General features: G+C 35.7%; 1 protein-coding gene across 1 annotated transcript in view; it reads right to left on the bottom strand.

The window, feature by feature from the left end:
* The window catches only part of LOC112055113 (putative carbonic anhydrase 3), a 33576-nt gene extending 6726 nt beyond the window's left edge, over nt 1–26850 (bottom strand). The window contains exons 1-4 of the mRNA XM_024095117.2: nt 26653–26850; nt 2878–2925; nt 1038–1202; nt 210–348 (exon numbers count right to left, since the gene is read on the bottom strand). Of these exons, the coding sequence (XP_023950885.2) occupies nt 210–348; nt 1038–1202; nt 2878–2925; nt 26653–26698 (398 nt within the window). The 5' untranslated portion in view covers nt 26699–26850. The remainder of the gene's footprint in view (nt 1–209; nt 349–1037; nt 1203–2877; nt 2926–26652) is intronic.
* Between the last annotated feature and the right edge of the window lie 295 nt (nt 26851–27145).

The raw sequence follows: 27145 nt of genomic DNA, 5'->3' as shown, positions 1-27145 counted from the left end.
GTACCCTATTACAATTGCCACGTTTTTTTGTCTGTCTGTTTGTTGTTTGATGTTACATCGTCGACCTGTCAAAATATAAAAGATTACTAATCTCCGAACGGCCGGACTTTACACAGCTTAGCAACGCTAGAAAAGATGACACAATTAGACAATACACTGTATTGGATAGCTAGTCTTCAGCATTGGCTATTGTTACGTTTAATTCTAACCTTCTATGGTTAATTTTATCCTCCGAACCAAAAGTATCATTGTCGCCCCAGTGGAAATGCATCTGACTGAACACGTAGCTGCCGTCGAGAGGACCCCCACTAACTCGTGGATGGGGCTCGTTTTCCACTTCGATTAGAACTGGAAAATTAAAAATAATCACAGATTAACACACTTGAAAACTGGATGATTTATATTTTTAGACAATTTTTAAACCTCTTCTCAAATCACTAGGGATGCAGAAGCAAAAATTCTTGAATTAATTTATCTTATGACTAGATGACGCCGCGCGGATTTACTCGCGTGGTTCTCGTTCCCGTAAGAATACGGGCATAATATATAGCCTATAGCGTTCCTCGATTAATTGGCTATCTAACACAGAAAGAATTTTTCTAATCGGACCAGTAGTTTCTGGGATCACGGGTTCTGGGAGCGCGTTCAACTAAACAAACTCTATCTATCTAATCTATCTTATGATATAGGAAACAGTTTTCATAAATAAGTTATGCAACTCGCAGATTAATGTAGCTTTCCGTTGGTGAGAGAATTTTTAAAATCGCCATCGGTTTAGTAGTTAATGCGTTCAACGTTCAAACGTAACATTTCGCATTTATAATGTTAGATAGGATAAGGTAGACTCCGCGTCACGAAAGAAGTCCAGCGGCTAAAACCTGAACAAGAATTGATAGCGCCTTACATAAGTGACAATGAATGTCCCCGAAATATGTCCCGCCGCGTCTACGGGACTTATTTCGGGGCACAAAGTTTAGTATGAATATTATAATATTAGCTAGATGATGTAAAATATTAATTTGCACCATGAATCTGACCTGTATGTCCATTGTTGGTGACATGCACATCATCTATGGGGTCATCGAAGCCGATGAACGTGATATCGGGCAGCGCGACTTGCTTTACCCGCAAAATGTTTATGTTGATTGGACTTTGGTGTTTGCCTCTGCATTCCTGGTACCTGTCACCCCAATATCTTGGCCCTGAAAAATATTTCATCATAATTATCAATTTATTTTAACGAGACCCTTTCCGTTCCTCTATGGAGGGAGGATAAATGGAGTTTGGACACTCGCATTGAAGCGGCTTAATATAAGATGATTATGTTTTAACTATTATCACAATAGGTGTTATGACAATGACTGGTTCTTCCAGGCACGGGAGTGTAACACCACAAACGTCGAGTTTTTAAGGTTTTAGAAAACCTTCAAAACTCGACGCAGTAGTCGTACCAGCCCTCCTAGCTAAGTGGCATGTCGATTCTCTTTCTACGATCGCTAACGTTTCGAAAACTAGAAAAATGTATGGGAATGACAGATCTTGACCACGTGACCTGTCGATAGCAAATGTTATTCCCATACATCGTAGAAAGAGAATCGACGTGCCACTTGGCTAGGGGGGCAGGACCTTTTGTTCACTGTACCAACGAGGCAGTTGAAAAATAAACAAATAGTTTTATTTTTATAGATGACGTAAATCTCATGTATTACAGTTTACTTCGGGTATTAACCTGCTTTTACTTCTCCCGAATGAAAATAGCCCAGTGAATATGACCTCTGCCTTCGGTTCGGCCTAGGTTCGAATCCGGTCCGGAGCAAGCACCTCCAACTTTCCAGTTATGTGCATTTCAAGAAATTAAATATCATTTGTCTTAAACGGTGAAGGAAAAAACATCGTGAGAAAACCCACATACCTGAGAATTTTCTCAATTCTCTGCGTGTGTGAAGTCTGCCAAACCGCATTAGGCTAGTGGCCTATTTTACGTGGTGGACTAAGGCCTAACCTCTCTCTCTCCTCTGAGAGAAGACTCGTGCTCAATGGCGAGTTAATGATAATGAAAAAGAAAAATGATGATGACTCGTACAGACTGTTCCACCATCTTTATTCTAGCACAGAACGTCGAGACGCCGTGAACACTGGCATCCTTTTATTGTTGAGATCCAGTCGACTCGCAAATGTTTCGCATCAACGATTCTAATTAGAACAGCTAAGATGTGGATTTCCCTTCCGGCGTTTGTTTCCTGACACGTATGATTCACCTTCAAGGCAAGAGGCATCTTCCACGCAAGCGCGCCTGATCTGGACTTCATCATTGCTTTGTACCATAAATTGTACTCCATTTAGTATAAAATATCTTTAAATAGTTTAAATAACTAAAAAACACGCTTTTAGCACGTACTAAAAATTACAAATATTGGATTTAAGTCACATGACTTATTTTTTTATATTTCTGACAGCAAATCGTTGCATTTGATATCCATATCATGGGGGTAGATTTCAAACAGCCAGTCCGCCATCTTGGGGAGGCCGCCATATTGGATTTGTAATGACGTTTCTTAGCTAGTTATGTATTGTCATCAGAACTCAGAGCGTGTGCAAAATTTCATCCTAATCAAAGACCGGGAAGTTGGTCAAATTAAGATTCCAAGATTTGATTTTCTTACATACATAGTTACAAGTGAAGATAATATAATCATATTAAAAAATCAGCAATAGAGAATCGACTCAAAATCTTATTTTATGATTTTTATAACTTCTTCACTGTCTATCTACGTTAATTAGGCGTCTGTCTGTTGTTTGTCTTATTCTTTGCAAACAATTTTATAGGCAGCACAAAAAATCTGTACCTACTCATAGGCATAAATGAAAGATGCTTACCTAAATCTCCGTCATAGCCAAAATCTTCACCATAGGCCAGCTCGGGTGCTGTAACAAAAGTTGAATGATTTTTAACTGACTTAAAAAAGGAAGTACCTACTATTGACTCGTTTGTATGTTCGTGATTCTGATAAAACTACTGATCCGATAATATTATTAACCGACTTTAAAAAAAGAGGGAAGTTCTCAATTCAACGTGTATGCCTTCAAACTGATCTTCAGTTAGTACATTATATGATATATAGAATTATATTATTTTTCGCTTTTTAGTTTAGTCTGTATGTTTTATATTTTTGAAGTCGGTTGATTTTTTTTTTTACTTTAGTACTTTTAAATGAATATTTTTCACAGAAGGCTTGAATATAGGTACCTAACTACATAGGTAGGTTATTGGAAGACAGTTCGTTTTTCTTTGAAAAATAAATTAATAGGTTGCTTATCGTTGAGTAAAGCCGAAAATACGGATTTCCATACTAAGATTTCGTATAGGATAGGTATAGTGAAGTTACCTAACTTATTATATTATTATGTACCTACTTACGTATACCAATTACCAATGTAGGTAGATACAGCTATTATTATAACGATTCTTTTTCTCATTTTTTTAATGGATGATCATTTATTTATTTACTTATGTAATTTTGTATAGTTTACCTATATCCGTATTGTGCGATAAAATCGGCACAGATTTTGGTGATTATATTATTGTTTGTTATTTAGAAAGTCCTATGCGCTCATTTATGCGCTTTTTATCGTTGGGTGACCTTGCGGTTGTGTTGTACATAATGGTCTCTTTATTTTACGTTTTACCGTTGTAACTAGGGTTGCCAACGTTTTTTACAAGAAGTAAAGTATATTCAGGTCTATGAAGATATTAAACAGTATTTTAGAAAAACTTACAGTATTTTATTTATCTATTGTTTTAAATACATATTTTTCAGAGCTTCTCGCACAATTTATTAATTTACAATCTTTTTAAAAAACTTATTAAATTTTATTAAATTGACAGATGCTGTATTTCTATCCTCCCGCCATTTAGCATTCATTACTGAAAAACTCTCAGTAAATGAGGTGGCCCACTGACTAAATAAAAACAAATTTGTGAGCGTCTAAGTAGAACACATAATAATGTGTCTGCATTTCGATTCTGAAAACAGTATTTTGTATACTTTATTTTTGTTCAACAGGAAAAAGTACAATTTAGTAAAAAAACAGTATAGTTGGCAACCCTAGTTGTAACCTCACCGATTGAACTCTTAAAACCAATCGCATATATCTAGGTAGGACCTTCGAGTATTAGCATCGCCCAGTGATATCCTGATTCCTCTGTGGTTTTCAGGATTCAAACTATTACATATACAAATATTTTTTTGGAATAAGTTAATCATATCTACCCAACTATCTAGTTATTGCGCTTAGATAATCATTCTCACTAACTAGATACCGAATTTATAATAAACCCAAGATGTAATTATATTCTGCATTTTCATCGATTATCCGTTAAATAAACTATTTAAGTTGTAATATCATTTCGATTTAATTTCTAAATATTTTGTATTTTTAGTAAGATATCCTTAGATACATATAAGAGTATCTATGAATAGAACATTCTGTGTAGAACAGAAGTGAAGATCAAATAAAGAGCTCTGTATTGTATTATTTCAAATCAAATAGTGGTGTTGAATATTTTTTGTCTACGCCTATCTACGTGGGTACCTACTTGGTCAGAGATTCTCATGTTAGTGGCCTGCTAAGTGTGGCAAATAAAAAAGCCTGACGTAATCCGATAAAAGTAGAATGCCTTTTTTAATAAAGCTATAAGATAAAAAGTACCCACTAAAAAATGTTGTTAAGATATGAACAAGCAAAAAGTACTAAAAATGGTTGTGTCACGAAAAACTTCGTACGTTTTCCAAGTAAATATCATCTTTACAATGGAACGTAGCCACATATTTTGTCATTTAAGTACCTACAACAGTAAGGCTTATGATTGATGCTATCATCATTACCGTATTGTACTGTTTTCATCTAAGCATCGTGTGCAACGCGTAATGCGAAGGCATGACACGTCCCTTTGTGTTCAGAGTAACACCGGAAAATATAAATTATTTTATAAAAATAACCGCTGCATTACGTATCTACTAATATGAGACTGGTGTGGTTCAGTGAAATATTGTGTTGCTACCTAAGGTCTATCAAGCTTATTAAACTGGTAATCATCATTGTCAGCCAATTCTATCGGCGCAATACAGTAACTCTAGAGTCTCTCTGTCCTTATAGAAGAGGAGAAATGAGTTTGGACCATGCTGCTACAATTTGGGATGGCGGGCATAATATTAATCAATGATGTGTTGAGCTGTGATAGCCCAGTGGATATAACCTCTATTTTTGATTCAGAGGGCGTAGGTGCGAATCCGGTCCGGGGCAAGCACCTCATTTCACCACCACACCTCACCTCATGTTATGTTCATTTTAAGAAATTAATGATCATGTGTCTCAAACGGTGCAGGAAAATCATCGTAAGAAAACCTGCATTCTCTTAAATCTCTACGATGCGTGGTGGATGATTAGCCTATCCCCTCTCATTCAGAGAGGAGATTCGTGCTCAACAGTGAATGGGATATGGGTTGTTAATGATGATGATGATCAGATATCAATGATAATAATGACCGGGACCGGCTGAACGTGCTCTCGGAGACACGGAAGTAGTAACTGTTCGCAACTCCGGACTGCGAAAATTTTAGTCAACTTGTAAGAAAGAAAAACTCAGTATTTTATAGCAAACCCCAGAACTTCGCAGACGCTGCATAGGCTAAGGCACTGGATCAATGACGCAGAAACTGGTAATACTATTGGGTATTCAGTGCCATGCCTAAGGTTTTTAACTAGGGTATGCACAATAAGGAAAAACTGGAAAATTCCTTGTCCAATTACGTATTTAGTGGTCCAACATAGGTTTGTATTGAGTCCTTACGGTAATCTATTGTCGTACCCACTCCTAGCACAGTCTTCTCAGACTAGTTGGAGGGGAATATTAATATGGAAAGTATTCTTTTTAAAAAAAGAAACACGTTTTCTACGAATATTACTTACTGTTTACTTATAACAAAGTTTTGGTTTTGACTACAAGACGTGTTTGAGGTCATTTTTCAATCATAGTGAATCAAACCCAGGTGCTAGTGACCAAACCTTACCGTATTGGTGTACCGTAATTAGCTCACGATTTGCGATTATTTATTAACACGGAACGTGGTCTGCGTTCCTAATAAATTCTATCAACGGCAGTCCATAATACAAAACCTCATCAATGTAATTCAAACGTGACATAATATCAACTTTAGGTACAAAGCTACTCATATTTGGAGTGCTTTAGTGGTTTATAGACCAAGGCTCACAATTTTTTGTTATATAAAAAAAAATTGACTTTGAAACTTTACGAGGTACTTAGTAGTAGGTACTTCATGTATTTTTGATGGCGAATTGACGCACAAAGTACTTATAAGTATAGTGTTAACAAAAAGTTTGTGGTTGTAATGTAGGTTCAAATATAAATGTCATTATAGGATACTGAGAATTTCCTAATTCTCTTGGTGTGTGAAGTCTGCCAATCTGCATTGGGTGGTGAAATATTAGCATAACCCCTCTCATTCTGATAGGATACTCGTGGTCAACAGTGAGCCGAATATGGGTTTTTAATGATTATAGGTAGGTACCAATATCAGAATATATATTTATTCTTATGATAAAATTGTTATTTTTTACTTTGATATGAAAACCATTATAAAAATAAAATTAATCGCCAAGTGTGTTCCCGAGAACGGCACGAGATCTAATATTTATTTATATACATTACCTATACAAGGTACAAGGAAGAAAACGTTTTAACTAGCGAAAAAATTGCAAGACGACATTTTTTTCTCACTATAGTCCACAACTTTAGGCTTTTTACACAACAATATCACTTCTCAAAAAGGTTCTTTTAGGGCGACACTTTTCGTTTCGATTCACATACATTGTATTTTTAATAATAAGCTTTACGGCTCTGGGTTCTAGCCCTTTTGAGCCCGGATTCACAAACAATAAATTAATTATCTCGGACCAATAATAGAAGGACCTACCTCGCAAGACGTTACCTCTCTGTCAAAGAATCAACGATCTATCTATATAGAGCGGGGCATTTAGAAGTGTTTGTAAAATCGACTGGGATAGTTGAGCGGCTAACGCGTGTAAAAAAACTAACAAACGCGTTAGATTGTTCGATTGTATCGATGTTTCATTGTTGTAATCGTTTTCGTCGTCTAAAAAACTCCCTAAATATTCCGGTTTGTGTAGTAAGTAGTTCAATGGCATGAAAAACGGCCAACAACTTCTAATTCAGTAAAAGATGACGTGACGTTCAATTTGAAAATATTTCTATTTTATTTTTGTTATTCTTTACATGTTAGCCCTTGATTTCAGTCTCACCTGATGGTAAGTGATGATGCAATCTAAGATGGACGGTATGATTTCTACACGACATCATACCGGAACGCTAAATCGCTTAGCGGTACGTTTTGTAGGTAGGGTGGTAACCAGCCAGACCTGGCACAATTAAGAAATTCTCAATCGGCCCAGCCGGGGATCGAACCTAGGTCCTCCGTCTTGTAAATCCACCGCGCATACCAGTGCGCCACGGAGGTCGTCAAAAACATAATTATAATTTGTAATAAATTTGTAATAAAAACAATATCTAAAAGAAAAATCAATTCTATTCTTCTAACGAACGAACGAACAGAACATCGATCCATTAATTTAACGTTCTGTGTACAGATTATATTATTCTTGTTAAATATTTTATTATTTATTCTTGTTAAATATTTTCGATGACTGAGTTTACCTCGTCCCTTTCAAAAAACGACAGACAATTTTGTTGCTGCATTTGGGTGCGATGCATTTCCATTTCTAATTCCTCTATGTTAAATATATAGAGTTTGCACAAAAACAATACAAACGACATAAAAAGAACCCAAGCAGACATGAGTCACAAACCATTATGAAAAATAAAGATATTGAGTTTTATGGGTATTAAATGTGCATTTATAGAATTAAATAATAACTTTAATAATTTTTGTAAATGTCGTATTTTCATATCAAAAGAAGATGTTTTCTTTTATTTTAATGTGAATTTTACATTTCATTTATTGCAGAAATACCCTATACTATGATTAATTTTTTGATTTTGTGTTATTAAGGGAAAGAAGATTTGACATTTCACACACACACACTTCACAGCACAAAACACTACTTTATTTGTTGTCTGTGACTAATACTCCTACCTCACAGTATTCGTTAACTAAATCCAGACTGTTGTGCGTATTTTCTTCCTTTGTAATTTTTATTATTTCGTTTTGTTCTCGTTTCGTTGTTGTTGTTAATTATTGTTTATTTGTTGTTTGTTTTTCGCGCGTATCTTGTATGTATTATTTATTACCTCATATCTTCGAAACCGCTGAACGGATTTACGTAATTCAGATATCCTTAGATTTGTTTTAATAACCCAAGTGTTCTTAGATAGGTGAAATTAAAAAAAAACCAACAAGACGACTGTGAGATGCTATAGAATCGAGGTGATTTTTTTTTAAATATTGCAACAAGGGAATCAAATTCAAGGGCTTTTTGTGAGAATTTCAAAATAGTATATAATGGCCAACAAAAAACTACAATTAGAAAAACGTTATTTATTAATTGTATATACATAATACGCGAGGCGGACGACTATAAGGTTTATGAAGTGTAGTTATAAAATACCTTAAATAGACTAAATTAAATATATTGATTATAAAACTCGACATGTGCGAGTCGGATTCGCCCACCGAGGGTTCCGTAGATTTTTTTGAATATTTACTTATCCTCGGTTGGACGTAGGTATACACTATCGTACTTTGTAACAAACGTAACAAATAAATCCGAAATTCACCATCTATCTAACTAAAAATTATGAAATAAAATAATTAAATAAACGAATAACCCGACTGCATAAATGATACAAAAACTGATTAAACTAAAGTGGGGACCTATTAAAAAATGTAGACGTAAATCATTATATTCAATATAATAGGTCCCGACTGTTTTCTAATTTTTTTCTACACTTCTGGACTGAGCTTGTTTTTTTTCTTTTCAGTTTTTGTATCATATAGGCAGTCGGGTTTTTTATTTGTTTAATTAATTAATTTATTAATTTTATTTAGTTTAGTACGAAAATGAGTGAAGCGGAGCCTGGTACTAGCCGGAGCAGTTATTCCGCATTGCTATCGTTTCCGTCACCAAAAAAGAAACGTACGAAGCTATCACCCTTATCGTCCTCCGAGAAAACCGTTTTGATTAATGTGTTTAAATATGTCGAGGATACCTTATGCTTGCTTATACATAATAAAAAACAAAACTATAAGGGTTCTTTATTGACTACGGAACCCTGAATATAAGTGAAACATTATCTGTTAGATAAATAACAGGATATAGGAATATAGAATAAAAAAAATATTGGTTATCAAAGGAAGTTTTATTTCATGACAATATTCGTAAATAATGCTGTAGTAAAATGTTGAGCACTCCTGAGTCAGCTGTTTTTGTTTATTTACATTGTTTAAAATACCTACCCGATCTGACTATAGGTACCTAAATCTCTTATCCTCTTGCTTACAGTCGTGAATTCGTTCATCTTTTTCTGATATTCTGCAGAAGGTTCTTACCTATTGTAATAACCTTATAATATATAAAAAAATTTAGAATTTAAGTAGGTACGTACAGTAAAACCACTGAGATTGATTTATAGATTTGAAGAAGAATTTGGATGCAGTTCAACTTGTTGTTATGATTCGAACGCAGACCATTCGTATGAACCGACTGATTCATTTAGTTTAGAAAGCGCATGATCGTAGGATGCGTTTCGGATAACCAAACAAAGAAATCTAGAAACAAAAACAGAACCTAAATCGATATGACTTTTAAGTAAATTCAGGTTTCTATATAAGCAAAATCTTGTTGCAGAAGTTATATTTCAAAACCTTGCAAAATAAAAAAAATCAAGGGGGTTTTTGTCATCATTCCGTGTTCGAAGTACCTCCTAATTATTTCACAATCAGTTTTGCAAAGAACACTTTAATTATTATTCACGGTTAAAAGATTTGAGGTTCACTAAGCCTTAACAAATGTTTCTTAGTTGATAAATTGTGCCATAAAGTTTTTGTCTTGCTTATCAAGTTCATTGATATAAATAATATAAGTAATTGGAGTAATTTACTTCATTCTGACCTTCTGTTGTTGCCAATGACCGCATAACAATTTGATAGGTACATGTTCACAGATACTTGTTTAACTAATAATTGGAAAATGGCCGTCGAAAAAGTCTATAACCACGTAGGTGAAGGTACTTAGCACGTTTATTTTTTTGACGTAAGAGTAAGAGGTGATTAAAGTGAACGAATAAATTGCTACAGCTACGAGTAACCAAGAGCATTCTTTCTTGTTCTTTAGTGTAAATGAAAACGGATTTTCACACCAAAATAATATAAGCAAGAATGAGAACCAAGAACTAGAATTCTCACACGTTAACAATCTCTAAAGAAGTTACATCGCGCGGTGCCATCCCGAAATTACATCATCGCGCGGTGCCATCCCCACAACGGAGTTTGGCGGTCAGTATGCGAAAAGCCTTCCTGTCTTCCACAACGCATTACCGTCGTGGGTAGTCGAGTCTGGACCACTCTCTAATGTCGTCCAACCATTTCCTCTTTTGACGACCGGGTGCTATCTTACCCATTATCTTCCCGTCCAAGATTAGTCTTGGAAACGAAAACTGAACTCTGTAGGTGTCCAAAAAAGCTCAGTTATGCATGATAGACATGAGTTCTCTTTTTAGGGTTCCGTAGTCGACAAGGAACCCTTATAGTTTCGTCATGTCCGCCTGTCCCTCCGCAATTTAGCGCAGAGACTTACTACTAGAAAGCGGTAAATTAACATGAATATGTACATTGAAAATGTGAACAAAGTCGTAAAATAGAATCTAGAAAAATATTTTTTTAGGATATCTCGTAGTACGGGGTACCGTTGGATAGGTCTTTAAAAGGTACGAGGTGTCTTAATCGAACACTTTTCGATTTAGGGATCCGTTTGTAAAATATTAAGGGTATGGTTTTCGGTATTTTTGTGCATTACATCGGAGTGAAGTGTTGTGAAGCTGTTTCAAGAGATCTTCAGCATCCTAAGCAGCATAACAAAACGGTCAAAACAAAATCTATGTATGATGAAATGTAATGTTGCTAATAAATGATTCTGATTCCCTGGCATCATAATATGCATCAGGTGACAAAGAAGATAAAAAAACTGCTTGCATAGTCTTAAGGCTGCTTTTGCATGCCAATTTGTTTACTTTACGTTTCATTCCAAGCGAGATTTCTATACAATGTAGCGTATAAACCGGGGATATCGGTCTACATCATCAACGTTTGATTGCATCTTAACATTAAGTAAAATTGCTGTCAAGCGTTTTGTCTATGAATAAATATAATATCTACCTTTAAGATCTATACGACCATCAACGATCCGAGATACATTAATGCGCTACAAAATGACTTTACTAATGTTTGCGTTATTGCACAAATATTACCATACGATTGCTTTGACTTATTCACTGTAGCTTCGAACACGTTATTAATATTATGACACTGGTACGTTATAGTATGCTGGTACCTAATACCTCCACAGTTAAGCACATAGGTACCTTTTTAATGTGCCATTTATGGTCTCGTCTAAACCTTGGTGCTTGGAATACAGAAAAGGGCCAATATTCCCATTCTCCTCTATAAGTGGTCGTAAACACTGTACAACAATAATCCTATGGACGACGCCCGACCATTGGGTTAATTAACCCCATGACCTGTCCTCACAGTTTTGAGGACCTATTTAGGCATCATTGCGGGCAAACAAGCAAGTGGGTCTTAAATCTTTACCCTAGCCCATGATCTATAACACCAATACGTCATCTGCTTTTCAAAGATTTATTGATTCGTTTCTAGCAATATGTTAATCTAAGGGAAAAAATACACATCTGCTGCATTGTAGTATGTATCAATTGTAGTTTATCTCTATATTCAGGTCAGGAACAGTAACTGCTGGACCTATGCAGGGCACAACCAGTTGTGTAAGTCAAAAAGATATCACACCACAACCTTTTTATTTTAAAACATTTACCTACCGTGCCTTACCCTTGACCGTATCAGAATTGTGCACATTGTTTTGAAATCGATAATTAGCTATGAATACCGAAACGCTATTACCAAAAATTACTTAATAGTTAACAATGAACAAAACACTATTCACAATAGTACTTTGATATCTAACGTCCTTCTTTAAAATCTGGACTGTATACGTACTTCTAGGTATACCTGTATACCTAGATATACAAGATCTCTTTCATTTCATTCGTTTTAATTGAATCGCCAAATGTATTGTGTTAAACTCTAGACGGCTTCACAAATTCGGCTATTAATTTTTCATATTTTCATTGAAGCACAAACTAACTGAAGAAAATAATGTAAAAATTGCGAGAAATATAGTCATTGTAAAAATGACAATTTCGCGGTAGAGTTATTAGGAAATTATAGAACGTCCGGTATTGGTGTATACTTTATAAATTAGTATAAAAATATTCCTACACATATTGTGCAACGGCTAAGTAGAGTCAAGATTTCATCTCGCAGCGTTCGCGGTAGAGTGATCTACGTAATAAGTACCTACGTACGTATGTATGTAATAATTAAATTATAGTAATCAAATCTCAAGTGCTTCTGGTTTGTACCTCACCTAGGTAAGTATTTTTTATCCGTAAAAAAAATTGTCTAAAAATAGCAAGTAGTTGCAATAATGGTACCTAAATAATAATGTTCAGTCCAACGTTATTGTTCCGATAGTCGTTTCAGTCAATCGTCTTATAGCGATAAGCTTCGACCAACATGAAGCTTTATATGAATCTTTAGGTAGATTGTTGGATAACGGGTTGGATACATAAGGCAGTGATTATTAGGATGACACGTATCGTGAGAAGGTTCTTATGTACTCCGGAGTCCGGAGGCACTCAAATGCCTCGCAACAGGAGGGCTGTATTTCTTAATACTGTGTATTACGGACAGAGTATTTTCACACGGACGAAGTCGCGAACGTCCGCTAGTACTTAAAAATTTAGTCGTTATCTACGACATTATCATTTTCAGACGTCAGTCTACTAAGCCCTACTACAGGGCCAGCCCTCCCTCTTTACCTAGACTAGTCTAGACTAGTCTAGACTTGGACTTGTAAAGATTGGAGTAGACTTAGACTCGCCACGCTGCTTCAAGGCGATTTGGCCTTGTAGCCGTAGGATCTTGTTTTGCTTATTCGATTAATAAAAAATTCATGCAGCTTTAAGTCTGCCATGCATAATTATAGGTATCATGACAGCAGGACGTTTTCAATAAAGCAGCAGACAGGCCTAAATACCTCCGTGGTACATGCAACACGCCACGTTGACTAAAGTCGAACAAAGCGCTTCATAATTCACGACATAATAACTGATAGATTGATAGTGATTTGCTGTAAATTGCAATTGGTGCTGGATACAAGTAGTTTCTGTTATACTTTTTACCTTTATTGAAGGGTTGCATTTTATGCTGAAATTTTAATGCTTTTGCATACTGAAAGGATTCATTAAAATTCTCTTTATGAAAATATCGTTATAGATGAACCAAATCCAATTTTATATTTAGGTACTCATTAATGACTGCCTCATTGTATGGTTAGCCTATGCGCTACTGGATTACGAAGTCATGGGTTCGAGTCCTGGTTTGTCCTTTAAAATATTGAACTTTCCTTTTTTACAAAAATTCTCAGTAGCAGCCTGGAGTGTTACACCTGTAGGCTGTAGGCACCAGATGCGCGCCACGACACCTCGTGAGGCAAAAGTGACATAAATGTCATCCAATAACAGCTGATCAAGAACATAGCTCTCTTTCCACCTATCATGACATAACTTCACGTTTTAAAAGTGCTTGAAAACTAAGCCTCATTGAAATAAATGAATTTGCCTGGACTTTAGGGCCTATATGTATGGTATCATAATAGGTTAATACTGGTTACTGTCTCTAGTTTCAAAAATAATAAATTTGCCGGTACTAAATATGAATATCACGAGGATTGCCGTTGGCAACCGTTAGTTGAAAGTTTTATCATTATTAATTTCCAACATTCCTAAATAGGTACGTAGGTCTAATCGCTGGTATAAATATAAAACCTTATAGGTAGATAGGTGATTCAGATATAATCTTTTATAGAATGTAATTTAGTTAACTATTTGTACTTGCTACCATATCTGCCATGAGTTCTAAATATATTATTTTTTTGGCATCCATATCACGTCTTTACTGCCAATCAAGTACTTAGACATTTCGCATAAAATATTCAGTCGACTTCCCTCAGATACGAGTACGATTCTTATCGATTTTATTTCTACCAACTTTACGTAAATAGACATTGTTCAGATAGTTAAATTTTGGCGGCTTTGCCATAATATGTAATCTCAAAAACTCAAACTCAAAATTGCTTTATACTATTTGAATGTCTATTCATTTTAAATCGTCATAAAATACTTGTTTTTAAAAATCCTGGAGATAATTCGATTTATTTCTAAGACAAAATAAAGGTGCCATTACTCTTTATGCATATTATCGTCTCTCAAACTCATAAAGATCGTGATAAAATCGTGTGTAGTAATTATTGTACAATGTACATACTTGCGTACTGACGAATAGGTAGGTGGTCAAGTTCACGGTTATTAACTAGATTCCTGCTGATGATAATAATTGCATAGAATGAATTCCACGAGTATACGCTTGTATCGACAAAAAGTACGTTTTTTATATTCATTATTTTCGTAATTATTAAAAATTTTGTACTTCATTTCGATCTGACGAACGTCTTGTTATGCAGTCTGCAATAAGAGGTCTCATTTTTATTTAAATCTGTAATAATATTTTAAAAAAGTAAAGTTTGTGGTATTGTAGGGAGTAATCTCCGAATCTACTGAACTGATTTTGAAAATTCTTTTACCAGAAAGCCACGTTATTTGTGAGTGTCACAGGTTATATTTTATTCTTTTATAGTCTCACGGAAACGGGAACTACGCGGGTGAAACCTCGAGGAGTCGGCTAATATGAAATATATTTATTAAATATCCCAAAAATGTTTATACAAAAATTTGATACATCTACTAAATACCGAATTCCTCAACTCCAATAGGTAGTTAAACCTACTTACTACTTAGTAGGAATTGCAATGTAAGTAAAAAGTATTGTAGCACGTTTTAATAATTTCCGTGAATAATAAAACGAATTTTACGATCGCTTGCTTTTGACTTCTGTCGAGTTCTTTTTTAGAATGGGTAGGTAATGTTCATCATTATCAACTCATTCATATTCGGCACATTGTTGAGCTTGAGTCTCTTCACAGAATGAGAGGGGTTAGGTCAATAGTCCACCACTCTAGTGGGCCTCTCATTATGAAAGGAGACTCGAGCTCAGTAGTGAGCCGAATTTAGGTTGATAATGATGATGATGATGATAGGTATAACCAGAATAATCATATTTAGAAATCGGTTTACAATACCTATTTGTTAACCTATGTGTAGTGTAAATAATTATAATGGTGTAATTGTATGGAAATATAAGGAGGTACCTTGTCTGTAACTTACGCTAGGATTAATTACGCTCAATTACAAATTCCGCAAGATGTTTAAGTCACAGAAGGAAGATGGTTAAAAAGCAAAGATTCAATTTAATAAGGAAAAAAGGAAAGGAGATCATTCACGCTCCATACATTTCTGGGCTCTTTTTTGAAAGTGCCGGCCAACAAAAAAAAAATGGCACGACTCGTTAGAATTAGCCATTTGGAGCAATAGCTAATATGGCATAAAAGTTGTAGGAGGGCTCTGAACCAAGTTATACAGGTTCGACGATTCGTTATTTTCATGCTATGGTGACCAAAAAACCACAGTGGTAGTCGAACCCCAAATGGACCTACGACAAAACAGGTCATTAAAAGTCGCTACTTGTAGGCGGCTTTGGTGTTTGGCGTAGAATGTCTCTGCAAATGTCCAGCAGTGGACGTCCATCGACTGATGAAATTGTGATGATGATGATAAGGTATATCTACCTTACCTTACCGTACAACATATTATAATTACTTGTACTATTATGTATTCTGTGGTAGGTACTAAAAGGTAAGTCTTGTAATAATTGCTCGTGGGGCTTGTAACAAATTATTTTCGGATATACAGATTTATTTATGACAAAATACTTTTAATCTTAATACGAGCTTGAAGGCCACCGGGAAGTATGTTTTATTTATCAGTGAACGTCACTTTCAGTGTGGAAATTCTTTTTATTTTTCATTTGCTACATCAATTCAAAAAACTAAATCAAAAATAAATAGACGGGAGAAGGGCTTAATTTGGAAGTGCAGCCAGTATTCTTGCCACCATTCCAAGTGGGCATGATTTGTATAGTTATTAGGATAAGTCAGCTTAAGTTCCATATTGTATTTTTTCTAAAATAAATATATCTACAAATAGTTATACACAAAAATTTTTAAAGCTCATAATTAAAATAATTAATTAAAAAATAATTGAAATAAGTAAGTATAAATATAAAAACAATATACGGTTGGGTGCCCGCAGTAACAAAAGACTTGTAAAACGTGTGGCAGAAAACTCAGTAGGTAATCATATTTTTTTATAGTATTGACGGCCCAAGCAAACGGCCCACCCGATGGAAGTGCAAAAGCCAACGCCTATAAACAGTAAAATTATACAGAGCTGGCAAGAAACGCGTCCTACAAAATGCTGTCCTGTGTCAATTGTCCATCTATATCCATAAATGTCCTCATATGCCTGTAACTATAGTGACAACCCATCAGTTCGGAAAAAATAAGCTTGGTGATACTTCCCCTTTTTTTTTTTTTTTTTTTTTTTTTTTTTTCGCTGGGAAATGCATTTACGCATCCACTCCAGAGGGTATGTGGGACTCGCCGAAACTTCGGAATACCCACTAAAACCCAGCGGATCCGGCTTCGTCCTGTGGTGACATCACAGGATCATTTAGCACATTCTACTGTGATGTCCCGACGTTTGTCTCTATGTGTCGCCGCCTATCCTGTTCGCCCTACATTAAGGTGGGAGTAGGTGCGCATATCGACGCCTCCTTCTACCCTGCCTCCGCCTGCGTATGAGGGGAGCATCGGCAGCTTCTTCCCTCGCTCTCTCTTCAGCCTCTTTCAGACCCATGACAGCCTCACAAAACGACAGCATCACTGACCAGCACGTTTCACTGCCTATCATGGCGTCAACTACGTCGGGCATCGAGACGGCTCTACCAATAGTGGATGATAGTATGTGCCTCTGCGGGCTCCAGGCTGCACATTCAGCTAGTGTGTGATGCGCTGTGTCTTCAGTGGCCCCACACTGATAGCATACCGGAGTCAATTCTCGCCTCGCCGTCTGGTGCAGATACTTACCAAAGCAGCCGTGTCCTGTTAGTTGGTGATACTTCCCCTGACGAACTGCCACATGTAACTCTACAACTAATTAGTTTAAGCAATTACTAACTAAGAGATAATGCAATAACTATAGAGGTCATTGGATGTGACCTCTGTCTTCGATTAGGTGGGCGTAGGTTCAAATTCGATCCGGGGCTACCACCTACAACTTTTCAGTAATTTTTTTTTTTTTTTTTTAATTTATTTTGTACCAATATTAGTAACACATAAAAGTAAAAACAAAAACAGTGGACAAGGAAACACTTATCTCTATAAGAGATCTCTGCCAGTGACCCTTGGCAGTGGGAGAGATTTTAAACAAAAGAAATGGATAGGTACAACATAAAAAAAAAAGTGAGGAAACATATTATACTTAACTAGCGGACGCCCGCGACTTCGTCCGCGTAAAAATTGATGTAAACTTCTCTACCTCTACCTTACCCTACTCGTAAACCTACCCAACCCTACCCTACCCTACCCTACCCCTACCTTACTCCTACCCTACCGCTAACGCTAACCCTTCCCTCCCCCCACCTTACCCTACCCTAACCCTACCCGTAACCTATCCATACCCTATCCTACCCTACCCCTAATCTACCCCTTCCCTACCCCTACCTTATCCCTACCCTAATCCTACCCTACCCGTACCCTACCCCTACCCTACCCCTATCCTACTCCTCCCCTACCCTAGACGTTCCATATCCTTCCCCTACTTCTACCTTGCCCCTACCCTACACTACCCCTACCTTATCCGTACCCTACCCTACCCTACCCTACACTTTCCCTAAATTACCCCTACCCTACCTCTATCCTACCCCTTCCCTACCTCTGTCCTATCCCTACCCTCAGCAAAATTGGTCCAGCGTTTTGTGCGTGGTGCAATGACCAAAAGACTATAATTTCCCAAGCGACTTCTATGCTAATACTATAAAGAGGTAAAGTTTGTGTGGTTGTCGGGGGTAATCTCTGGATCTACTGGACCGATTTGGAAAATTCTTTTACCAATAGAAAGCTACATTATTTGCGAGTGTCATAGGCTATGTTTGGTCCTCATATTCATACGGGAACGGGAACCACGTAATTGAAACCGCGGGGCGTCATATAGCGGCATTTCTGCGACTTTCAGAAATTTTGTTTTATCTCCGAAACTATATAACTAATTAACATACTGTAAAAGGCAAATCTTATCTCTATAATATCCTTGTGATTATTAAATAATTTATTTTGATAAGGATTTAAGTTTAGTTGTGTAAATAATGACGTAAACCTTAATTTAAAATTTAAATAATTTATTAAAGTACTAAAAGTACTATATCTGCTAAAATATAAAAGATAGATATATGGTGTCGCGGACTTTTTTGTAGAACTTTTAAAGGTTCAAAAAGCCTCCATACATTTATTTCAGTTATACGCAATGGTTGAGGCAGCGCATGCGAAAAAGTAAGTTTTTCGGTCTGACCTGTAAGAGTAAACCCGCGATATCTCAGTAGTTATATATGATAGAAACATAAAATATAGCCTATAGCACTCCCCGATAATGTAGCATTCTACTGGTGAAAGAATTTTTAAAATCGGTCCAGTAGTTCCGAAGATTACCCCATTTCAAAAAATTGTTACAAACTTACAAACTTACAAACTTACAAACTTACAAACTTTACCTCTTTATAATATTAGTATAGATACATAAATAATAAAGGTAAACAATATTAAATACATCAAAAATAACACTAATAAATAAATTAAAATAAATATATAAATTATAACAGTACATATCAATACTATATATAAATAATAACTAAATAAATACATATATACATACATACATAACGATCTAAGATGATAAAGAAAGATAGTGTTCATGAAGTCGATGTTTGAAGGTATCAACTGATGGGTTTTTTTGAAAATGGTGTCTGGTAGTGAGTTCCACAGACGCGCTGCGATAACTGAAAAAGATTTAGCACAAAAAACGGTGTTATAGGGAGGCACAGTTATGTGCATTTAAGAAATTAATATCACGTGTTTCAAACGGTGAAGAAAATAAATAGTTAGAAAACCTACATACCTGAGAAATTTCTTACCTTTCTCTACGTGTACGAAGTCTCCCATTCCGCATTGGGCCAGCGTGGTGGACAATTAGCCTAAGGCTGAGGGGAGAATCGTGCTCAACAGTGAGCGGCTTAAGGGTTGTTCATGATGATGACATACTAACGTATTTTATCATCATATCGTATTTTATAACTGAAGAACTTTCCAACCTTTAAGAAATTAGAGGGAAACCGTTTGTTCGTATGAGTTTTTAATAAATAATAGGTATGTTGCCATAATTGCTATACAACTCAACTATACAAAGTTTCAAATTAAATTATAACCGTCTTATATTTTGTTGGTGAAACCATCTACCAGTTAGTAAAGCTTTTGTTTTTATTGTTTGTATTATCCCCGTTTTCTTCATTCTGTTAGCTTTAGAGTAATTAAGGTTAGCTTGAGGGTATTTCGAAATTTGTGAATGTCTATTATTTAAACCAGACAATCTTTTTGCTAGCATACGCCCGCGACTTCGTCCACGTGGAATTCAGTTTTTCACAAATCTCGCGGGAACCATGGATTTGTCCGGGATGGAAAGTCTATGCACCTACCTATTAATCCAGAGTAAATTCTATTTCCATTCCAAATTTCAGCCAAATTGCTTCAATAGCCGCAAAGGAGGAACAAACATACACACACAAACCTTCGCCTTTATAATATTAACGTGATGTAATGTAATTACTAATTTAATTAATCTTTCTAAGTTCAGACATAGCTAAATATCATCTACTTACCTAGGTAATTGCATTCGATAAATGACCAGTTTCGTTAATTCACTAATACATGATGTAATCTTTCGCTCGTTATTATTAACAAAATAAATACTTAGGTACCTGATTTCTATTGAACCAGTTGCAGTCTATTATCTAATCTGTGTCGATACACTAAGGTAAGTACCTACTAATAATAGTTTCCTGGGACTGTTGCGAGTCAATGGTTGCAAGCTATAATGTGCACATGTAAGCTTTACATTTATAGCGACTCTGTTATGAATTCAATAAACATTTCCGTTTGAAGTTTATATAGGTACCGTACCTACCTACCTACCGATATACTTTATGTATGTATTTGTAAAATTCCTCGGAACTCTTTTTTTTTTTATTCTTTACAAGTTAGCCCTTGACTACAATCTCACCTGATAGTAAGTGATGATGCAGTCTAAAATGGAAACGGGCTAACTTGTTAGGAGGAGGATGAAAATCCATACTCCTTTCGGTTTCTACACGACATCATACCGGAACGCTAAATCGCTTGGCGGTACGTCTTTGCCGGTAGGGTGGTAACTAGCCACGGCCGAAGCCCACCAGCCAGACCTGGACCAATTAAGAAAATCCCAATCTGCCCAGCCGGGGATCGAACCCAGGACCTCCGTTTTGTAAATCCACCGCGCATACCACTGCGCCACGGAGGCCGTCAAACTCTTGATAAAGTATACTAATATAGTTGCTCTATAATAGGTAGTACTGGCTGTTTGGCTTCAGCATAAAGCTTCAAGAATAAAAAAATAGAGTGAACTTTATTCTAAGGGCGTCTTCAACAGTCTTTACAGCAAAGTCATTATAGGTCAGGAAATTAGTTCATTCTAAAGGAGATAATGACTCTACAATGTTTGATTACAGTACATTCAACATCTAAGTCTGTCTCCGGTTTCAAAGTGAAACTTATCTGATTTGAGCCCCGTTGCATAACCAGGGAATTGTTAAGGTTCAGTCTTTGAGCCTGGGTGACGCGACACATCTAACGTGGCAGCCACAATCTGCACGAGTGGCGTGGGTATAGTAGGCAATGGCGTCGCGTAGCCACATTACTCGTCCTGCCCAGTACCCTATTCTGCTTCCTATTTTGTCGGTTTTGAGTCAAATGCGTGCGAGGCGTTGGGATTATTTGCGCGAGTAGAGCAATGTGTGGCAGGGCAACATCGCGGCAGCGCGAGGAGAATAATTGTGTGGCTGCGGCAAAAGACGCGGCGGTGTCCCCGGCTCTTACTAATGGTAGGCACTCACCATCCAATAAGTATATACGTCTCTGCGGCGCTGACTGCAGGACATCTGATAAAATTGATCGTGTGGTAGTGCCGATGTGCATGACATCATACAAATCGCGATCAACACATGGATCGAATGACCTGCCGTTAGCGCTGCAAGCACGAGGACTTGTTGGATGGTGAGTGGCTAGCTTAACAGACTACTAAAAATATACTTATAATAAATCTATACATGAAATGTATTTGCAAAATAACCATCAGGGGGTGATTAGTGATCGATACTGATGCCAAAAATGCAATCATTAAAATTTTTGCTTGTCTGTAGCTATCTTTGTTATGAAACAAAAACTACTCGACGGATTTTAACGAAACTTAGTACAATTATTCTTCATACTCTTGGGCAGGTTATAGTATACTTTTCATCACGCTACGATCAATAGAAGCAGAGTAGTGAAGGGAAATGTTGGGAAAACGGTACAATTTACTTAATTTTTACAACGATGCTACTGTAAGGGCTGGATTAAAGAGGTCTCGAAGTCGCGGGCGTCCGCTAGTTTAGGAATAAAACCGAGACAATGATGAATGAATGTAGACGAGTCTATTATAAGGTCATATATTATTATCATAGTAAACTGCACTTGTTGGTTCCTATCCAAATGTGGTGCTCGACGTTAATGCGAGTCAAACAAAGCATTTATTATATAGCCAAGAATAAGTAGCGATGCGGCTGTTATGTACACCTATAACAGTTGTTATAATAGATACTTATATGTTTGCTATAAAATATATATTATGTTAATTAGCTAATGAATCTTAATACCTGAGTGTTAAATGAATTTTTTACGATAGAATTCCGTTTTCTACTAAGTACTTAGCACCGAAGTACATACCTTGGTTTTAGAAAGCCTTTCGTTTATACTTTAATCCCGGAAATACTGAACGGATTTTCATGCTGTTTTCACACATACTCGTAAGTTATGCAAGCAATATAATTATAGGCGTGCTTAGCTTAGATCAGACGTAGAAAAAAGTTATTCGAATAAAACATCATATTCCCGTAAGTTAATGGAAAAGTGTTTCCTATTTGAAATAAACATTTATTAAGCTTTTAAGTATTATACGTTATTTTGTAAATTTAAAATAAATTGTAACTTTCCCTTTCATATTGTGGCTATAATAATACCTATAACTAGGCACCTACCTAACTATCCTTAAGTCTCAACCCACTTGAGTGAAAGTCGAGTGGTTTAGTTCCTGACTATGATGAAGAGGCGTATTGTTGCGAAACAGCTATCTAGAGTTTGGAGTGGACCTAAATAAAGGCACTTTATAGTTCTACCTAACTAGCTATAGCTTTTCCATGTGTCTAGTCTAGTGTAGTTGAAACTAAAAATACATACCTACACGTGTTTTAATAACATAGGTACTGAGAAAGCTATCTACCTATGTGTCTACCTACGTACTATAAGTGCCAAAGAGGAAAGTTTTCTTCATTATAGTATACACGTTGAAAAAGCGTTATCAACAGAATCTTTCTTGGAAAAATTTTAAATTATTTACCTCTAGATTTATAAGGAGACTAAACGAAGTCTTACTTTCTTATATTTTATGATCATATATTTATTATTCTCCTATATTAGGTAATCGGCTGATTTCTGCTGATAATAATGGGGGTTTAAACATAAACTAAAGTAAAGTAAAAATACTCGTAGGTAAGGCAGAGCAAATTACTTCTATATAGCAGACGGATTAAAAGCTCAGATACGACTACGTTCAATACGGTCTAGCGGGCAGTCTAAAGATACAAATTACAATCCATGTAGAAGTAAATATATGTGACCTATACTATACAATATTATTATGATTTTTTCAATTGAAGGAATAATAACGTAGCAATTATAAATAAAAGTAATTGTTAATAGAAACAGGATTAAAGCCAATATTTTCCTTGAGGAATCTGTTTAGTATAAGTCTAGGTATGTAGGTAGTTCTCTATTTACCTACTACTACGTTTTTGTATTGTCATCGTAATACACAAATAAATTTTGCAGTACTTAGATATACGAGTACATAATATATTGCAAAATAACTCTATAGTGTCAGTTTCAAATTCGACTCTACCTTTACCTCTGTCTCTAACCGTTATTATAAATCAGCTGTTTATATTTTCAACCGATCAATTTCAAACGGAGTAAGGTTCTCTCATCTATATTCTATCTCATATAAATTTGGGCCAACAAATCCAACCCTAAGCCTAATTCATAGCATAAAACTGATTTAGCTTTCATCTAGTTTTCTCACATAATAGTTAAGTATAATTTGGAGTCAGACCTCTTGCGATTTACGTTCGCTGTCGCGAGAGGTCTCAGAAAAAAAGTATTTTGCCACTGGTTTTGACTACAAAAATAATTTTAATTACCTATAAAATTAATTAGATAACTGTGGTACCTACGTACATTAAATTAAACCTAGCGACACTATTTTGATCATCATCATCATCATATCAGCCGATGGACGTCTACTGCAGGTCATAGGCCTTTTGTAGGGGCTTCCAAACATAACAATCCTGAGCCACCTGCATCCAGCGAATCCCTGCACTCGCTTGAGGTCGTCAGTCCATCTGGTCCTCCATTTTGACGTATCTACCTATGTAATGAAGTCATAGGTAGGTCCTGCAATTTCATTCCCATGATTCCTCCTATTGCGAAGTCAGCTTGACCTAGTTGCGAAATTCTACACGCGCGCGCATAGTATAGGGTTCCAGCGCAAACGACGCATGAGCAATGTGTGTAATAGTATCTCATGCTGAAGTAACTTTCGAGTAAACAAAATTCTAAAAGGTCTACAACCCACCGGTTTTAACTTCAGTACTTCAGTAGGCCTTTAACATGCGACATATGTCGTGGGTCGCATGTCAGGCCTAGGTGTAAACATCAGTTGGCGTATGATACTAATACATATCTCGAGACGAGAGTAAGGCTAAAATAGGTGCATTATTATAATAGGTAGCAGTAGGTTGCCTGGTAGAGATCGCTTCTTAGCGATAAGGTCGCCTATTGAACCTACTTAATTTATTTCTTTACATTTAAATATACATTTTATATTTTTCGGTGTACAATAAAGAGTATTTTCATTTCAGTAGAAATGAAAACATCGCTCTTTTTCTTCCCATGAACAAAGAGCAGTCTTTCTCTCATCCTAGGCCTGTAGGCCTGGTTGCTTAATATTAGACCTAACCTTGACCTGGTTGCTCGTTTGCCCGCAATTTATATCAAAAATACACTGTCAAATGACTATAAGCAAATTATGTTAATGAAGAAATAGGAAATTAATCTTTGAAAACTTAAACCACGGCTTATGGCTAGTAAATATTTATATTAAGCAATCAACGTTTACTAATTACTGCCTATTATTTTAGATAGCAGATATGCAGACTACTAATGGGGATGATGACTAGGTTTGAATATATTGATTTTTATCATACATTCGGGTAAATAAGGTCAATGTTAACTAATTTATACATAAAAATCAAAGATTGACTGGATATTTGCAAAATAAATAAGATAATAAAATTTCAAAATCTACTAAAAATATTTTATCGTAATTATATGAAAATTCATACATTTTTAGCTTCCTTACATTAAATGTGACATTTTTTAATATTTGAACTATAAACATAAACGCAGAAATAACAAAGATATTAGTAATTTTGTTTAAACGCCCATACAAATCTGACGATCATTAATTGCCTAAGTTGACGTCATAAGTTCGTACCATTTTGTATGGGGCGTTTTTCAGGGATCCGCGGCAGCGCCGCAAATCTGACCCTTTAAACCCCTGTAGCTCCGAAAGTAATGATCACAGATACTCTGTTACTTTTACAAAATTGCGTTACTATTAGCATATTCTTAATTTATATACAATTTAAAAAACTGTCATCATCCCAATATACGATTCAGTCGTACTAAAGTACCAAAGTTCTTACTCATCTCCTAGTTATTGTACAGCGTACAGCGTTGACGCGTACTTATCTAATTTACAAGCAAAAAGTACTTAATTATTTAGACACTTCCTTGTCTTTCAGGCTTGCATTTATTTATATAGATACACTACTTCTTAATGAGATAAAAACAAAACGTTGCTCTGTAAGTAACCAGGTACCAAAATAGCATTTAACATTTTATATGCTTCACTTATCTACTCACTTTATTTTTAAACAGGTTAGTAAGTAGTTACAGTTAAGAAAAAATCTTGAACTTTTTTATGTTGTTCTTCTAAAAAGTTAATACCAGCCTATTCACTAAGTTATTTATGTAGTAAAAGCGCACAGTTACGTAGTAAAAACCTACACCATAGTGGAGATACCCGTGGTGGAAAGGTCATCACGAAATATCGAAAATAGTTGAAATTTGACAGGGAGGTAGTTAATAGTAGACGTCCGCTAAGAATGGATTTTGCCTATAATCTAAAATCTTTGGGATTTTGCAAGATGCCCACCTTAAGTATGTTAACGAACTTACTGTGAATGTATTGTTTTAATTTATTTGACAATGTACATTTTTTTAACATCAAGTAGGTACCTATTTATATTGTGGAAAAATTACTTAAGAATACATACATGTTCACTTACTAATTAAACTAAATAGTTTTGTATTCGTTTAGGAAAGAAGTTATAGTGTATAGGTAAATACAGGATGTTTAATTTTAAATTAAATGGCACATAAACTAAGTAGGTACAGTATATTGGTAATATGTTTTAGAAGTTATTATTTATACTATAAGTGCATTGTTTAATTTAAATAAATATAAATGAAAAATATCTAATAGAATACATGTTTACTCACTAATTTAACTAAATAGTTTTGTATTCGTTTAGGGAAGGAGTTTGAGTGTACCTGTAGTTAAATACAGGATGTTTAGTTAATTTTAAATGAAATGGCAGAAACTCAGTAGGTATGTTGGTAAAATTACCAACCGAATTTTAATATGTTTTAGAAGTCATTATTTGTACTATAAGTGCATTGTTAATATAAATATAAGTAATATAAAATTCATTTAATAATACTAATGTATGCATTAATTTAATTCAAAAGGTAGGTTTCAAATACCGTGAAATAGCGCAAGAGCACCCATTATCTGTATAAACAACCACATAACGACACTTTAAAAGTCAAAATCTTTTTTGGCGCTAAATTTTCTCGAGGCACAGGTATTATTCAATCGTAAACGAAACGTTCATGACTAACGAATAGCTCGCCAAACGTCAGCGCGGCTGAGGCGAGACACTACACTGGCGTGAGCAATGCTTCCGCTGCTTATAACTGCCCTGACTTTCATGAAAAGCCAACAGCTGTTTCCCGAGCGAAATTTTCCGGACATATAAAAAAGCTAGCGGACGCCCGCGACTTCGTCCGCGTGGAATTTAGTTTTTCACAACAATCATACTGAAACTATGGAATTTTCCGGGATGAAAAGTAGCCTATGTGTTAATCCAGACTATATCTATCTATCTATCTCTACTTAAATTTCAGGTAATTCGGTTCAGTAGCCGAGGCGTGAAAGAGTAACAAACATTCATACAATCAAAATCATCAGTTTTCG

Source organism: Bicyclus anynana, chromosome 12 (assembly GCF_947172395.1).
Source record: "Bicyclus anynana chromosome 12, ilBicAnyn1.1, whole genome shotgun sequence".
In the NCBI taxonomy this organism is placed as follows: domain Eukaryota; kingdom Metazoa; phylum Arthropoda; class Insecta; order Lepidoptera; family Nymphalidae; genus Bicyclus; species Bicyclus anynana.
Note: the sequence above shows the minus strand (reverse complement) of the source record. Positions and strands in the feature narration are given on the sequence as shown.